General features: G+C 40.8%; 1 protein-coding gene across 1 annotated transcript; it reads left to right on the top strand.

Moving 5' to 3' along the window:
• Positions 1-202: 202 nt before the first annotated feature.
• On the top strand, positions 203-3,848 carry LOC104460382 (golgin subfamily A member 7-like; the record flags this gene model as incomplete). The annotated part of the gene is made up of 5 exons (XM_010085301.1): positions 203-282; positions 335-487; positions 826-927; positions 1,916-1,980; positions 3,468-3,848. Coding segments are annotated over 4 exons (383 nt in total), but the record flags the coding sequence as incomplete, so codon positions are not given.
• Between the last annotated feature and the right edge of the window lie 828 nt (positions 3,849-4,676).

Genomic DNA, 4,676 nt, shown 5'->3' with positions numbered 1-4,676 from the left:
GGTTTGTCCAGCACTGCAGGAGCAGCAAGGCACTACTCATATGTAATTATTACTTAATTATTACTGATAAGCGTGTGAATTAAGCTTTTTCTTTTTTTTTACAATTGAATTGTGTTCACGTGGTGTTGGAATTCAGAGTTGGCCTAATCACTCAGCAGATATTTAACAAAGAACTTCAGGTCCGTAACTCTGTGTCCTTCAGGCTTTGGCTGTAAGCACTGTGGCTGCAGAGTGTGGAAGCGCAAATACGCAGTAAATGAAGGCAGATATCTGAAAATATCGGTGAGTTCTGAAATGTGCAGGGCATGACAGCTAAACTTGACTCCTCTTGCAGATTGACAGGCAGCAGTTTGAAGAGACTGTCCGAACGCTGAATAACCTCTATGCAGAAGCTGAAAAGCTTGGGGGCCAATCTTACCTTGAAGGGTGTCTCGCCTGCCTGACTGCCTACACCATCTTCTTGTGCATGGAGACGCATTATGAAAAGGTGCGCTGCTTTTGTTACCGTCCCACTTGGAAGGCAGTGTGTCTATTAAAGGCTTATTTATTGGTAGGTTTTGTGACTCGCACCGTTGTTGTACAAATTCCGTACAGACCCTGGATCTCCCTGCAGGGCGATTTCACGTATACATCAGAGAGACTTGTCTGTACCAGTCAGCGTGGGTAACATAACGATTGCTTGTACTTCAGAGGAATCACGCAGGTTCTGTCTCTGTCATGTGCTAGGCTCTCGTGATGTTGCTGTACCTGCGATACTGCTGGGGCTCCAACTCTTCATGTAGGGAAGCCCAATTAACTGTGACTTCTGCGCTGTTCTGTTACCAGGTTCTAAAGAAAATTGCCAAGTTCATTCAGGAACAGAATGAGAAGATCTATGCTCCCCAGGGCCTCCTCCTGACAGACCCCATTGAAAGAGGACTCAGAGTTGTATCCTTCTGTGGGTTCTTAGATGTCTCTGGTTTGTCCAGCTGTGATATGCTGTTTATCTCTGGTCACGCGTGATCTGTGGTACAGCAGAATATGGGATTAGTCCTGTTACTCCCCATCGTGTACTGTTCTCTGGTTGGATTTTAGCACATAGCGATTTGTCACATCTCAAGAAAATGAAGAGGCAGTATTGGAAACCATTCTTTGAGACTTCCTTGAAGTCGGTATGTTTACACAGGGTAATTCCAACACTTTAGATGCTTCCTCTATTTCAGTGACGTCCAAAAATGCAGTTTGTCCAGTTGGAAAAAGCTACCAGCTTGGTAGGATAGAAATTGATGACGTGAAAGCAAGAGCTGGCTGTTGTTTAATCTGCAACTGTGAGCTCAGGTTCTGGCGAAGATTTCACCGTATGAAATCGCTGTGAGGTGATACCAGCCTCGCTCTTGCTCTTGGTTCTAGTGTGGCTTATTTCAACCTTTTTTTTGACTGTTGAACCACGCTGCAGGCATGTTATCTCCTTATTACCTTAGTGGTTGTAAAGACCTCCCATAGGAAATGTGGGGGTAGAATGAGTAACACTTACCAAACATGGAATGCCAATTAAATGCTTGCTAAGGCTAATTTCTTGCAGTTGGGTTATCTGTGTATCTGTCTAAATAGCGTCCAGCTGCCACCTACATGACATCATTATTCTCAAAATGTTTTCCACATTTTTCTGTGCATCTGTTTCCTGGAAAAAAACATTCAATTTGAGTAAAAGCATTTTCAGTTTGCCTTAGTGACTTAGTAGCGGAACTGTAGAAGTGTCAGCTTTTGTCTAGCGAAAAGCCTTTCCTGAAATTTAACAGAAGGTGGCAGAGCTGACAGACCTTCCGTGCACAGCGTCTTGTGTTCTTGCTGTCAGAACAGTCCTGGGCGGGACAGACCACTGATCTGTTTTCATAATCCTTTTATAGTATGTTTCCCTAACAGTTTTGCTGTCCAGATTGAAATTACCATTTATGAAGACAGAGGTATGACTAGTGGAAGATAAAACCGTTGGAGTCTCAGGTACATGTTGACCTTATACCAGATCAATGTCTTGTGTGCTTGGAGGGGTAGATTCTGTCACACAGACAGAATATTTATTCTGCCACTGTATGTAACAAAAAGCTGTTCACACGAATCTTGTGTGGACTAGCTTTTCTGAACAAGTGCTATCTGATAAGCAATGTCAACTCTTGGGATTATGCCACTGAATTAGATGGCACTAGGTTTACCTTTAGAGAAATTCAGGTCTTGATTGTGTAAGTATGCATAAACCTAACTTATGCTGTATTATGTCCAAAATTATTCTCTGTTCTGTAGATAAAAGAACCTTTTTTTATTTGCATGAAGTCATTCTGTCATAAGGTTCTGAACCAAAAATTTAAGACTAACCCTTAAATCTAGATTTCAAAACAGATCACTATTTAAATGCTTATTTTGTATTTCCAAACAGTTTTCATACTAATAGCATGAGATAAATACTCAAGAAAAATTGTTGATGGTGCTGTAGTAGCACCTGTTCTTCCCATGCTGCTGTGAAAGATGCAGCTTTTCCTTCTGAATGTGTTCTGCGGTACCTCAGACCAGGTAGTTCTGGTAAAGCAAATCGGTGGAGATTCTTGCTGATGTACACCCATTTCTAAATAGCTCTGGCTTGTAACTTGGCATTGCTCATGGATGCCAGTTCTGTCTCAAAATAGCCTCCGTTATCTGGTTGTTAGCACTTGGGAATCTGTTGTATTGCATGGCACTTGTGTTCTGCTGTTGGAATAAGTTTGTGTTTTATCAACTGCATCTGTATACACTTGGCACAAGTAATTTGTCATGACTCATTCCGCAGCAATTATTACAGAATGTTTTCCTAGGTGATGTGGGTTCTGAGCAATTACATAAAAGCCAGTTCTGTCAGTGTTCAAACAACTGAAATTTCTAAAATGAAGAAAGACTTGGCTCATGAAGTTCTGGATAGTTTGATGAATTGCAAATATTTGTGGTCAGTAAACATCTGTTTTGAAAGCATGCATACCCAAGTAAGCCTGACCTGGAACTGGCGCTTTATTAAGTATTCATGTTAAAATAAAGGCTCGTGCAAATTGCATGCAGTATAGAACTGCAAAATTACTATCCTAGGGTTTCCAAAATAGGTATTGAACTACACTAAGCTTTGCTTTAGAAAAGCTCAGATTTGTACTGGCTCCCTTGTCTTGGGCACTCAGCAGATCCTGGGATGGTAGTCTAAGTCTAGGTTGTTGGCAGTGGGTGCAGAAAGGAGACTGGAAATATTTATGCCTGTTATGCAGAAAGAAACAAAGAAGTGAAGGTTTTTTATTTCCTGTTAGACAAATGAAATACACAATGTTGGCTTCTATTCCTGCTACTCTTGCCACAGCATGTGGTAGCCCTACCTTTCCTGCTGTATGATAACAAAATACAGCTATGTAAAGGTTTGTGTAGGGTTTTGTTGGTTTTATTTAGTAATAGTTTCTAATAATATGAAAATTCTTTTCTAGCAGATAGCTCAACAGTGGACTTGCTGTATCAAAGTTCCCCTACCTCCTACTAAAGAGCATCATTCCTTTCTCTGCTGCCAGATCCACAGTGCCATCTACTACAAGGACTAACTTCCTAAAACTGCTCCATGTGGGGTGACCTAGCTGGTCAGCATCCATTTTGTGGCAAACTCTTAAGCAATGAGATCACTTTTTAGTTGGTTTTTTTTTTTTTTTTTTTTTTTTTTTCACAAGAAAAAGCAGAAGTGGTAAAGCTACGTACTCTTCTGAAAGAAACAGGGCACTTAGCCCAATAGAAGTCTGGTTTTAGTTACGTAAGTGCAGTGCTGTTCCTCCCTAGTTTTTAAACACTTCTGTACATCAATCAGGCTTTGGAGAGCTACAAGTTAGAGTTGGGAATTTTCCAGAACCAAGGCCTTCCCTCCAGCTCAGTACTGGAGTGAGGGGATACACGGTGCCTCTGCCTGGCGAGAAGTGACTCAAGGCAAACAAACATTTTACGTTTCCTGTGCTGATTCTTGTGGAAAACTAGAAGGCAAAGTGTTGTTTGTTTTAATGTTTTGGTTGTTCCTAGAAGGGGGAGGAATAGCCGGACTTTAAGGCTGGTGTTTTTTCTACTACTGTATCTGTGCTGTTATTGCATCTGTCAGTGCTCGCCAGAAGAGGGGGGTCTATTCATTCATGGAACAGTAAGTACAATAAAATGGATGCTGAACCAATAAACGTAACAATTCCTGTCCTACTCGGATTAATATGTGAATTGTAAAACTGTTTCTTTATGGATTTATATATATAATTTATAGGAAAACATTGATTTGACAAACTGTTAGATGTTGTGTAAGATGGTTTCTTAATTCTGTCTGCTGGCACACTATTGAAAAGTAGAACTGTGCGTTATTTAGTATCCCCCACGCATCGACATTCCTCAGCAATACCTGCAACAGTAAAGCTCCTGCAAACCAAGCTGGCTTAATATTTTTCTCTTATATCCTTCTCCCGTATCAAAGCAAGGATGTCCTGGTTTAGGTTCTGAGCGTCATTGTCCAATTGTAGAAAGAGTGCAAGCATTTAGAAAAAAAGAACAGATGAAGTGTTTTGGCTTTTGGTGGTACTGTAGGTGCTAATACTGGGTCTGAAATTCCAGGCGTCTTACTTGGCCACTGGGTTTTGGTTTGGTTTTTTTTGTTTTTTTGGGTTTTTTTTTGAGAT

Source organism: Pterocles gutturalis, unplaced genomic scaffold (genome assembly GCF_000699245.1).
Source record: "Pterocles gutturalis isolate BGI_N339 unplaced genomic scaffold, ASM69924v1 Scaffold49860, whole genome shotgun sequence".
Classification (NCBI taxonomy): domain Eukaryota; kingdom Metazoa; phylum Chordata; class Aves; order Pterocliformes; family Pteroclidae; genus Pterocles; species Pterocles gutturalis.
Note: the sequence above shows the minus strand (reverse complement) of the source record. Positions and strands in the feature narration are given on the sequence as shown.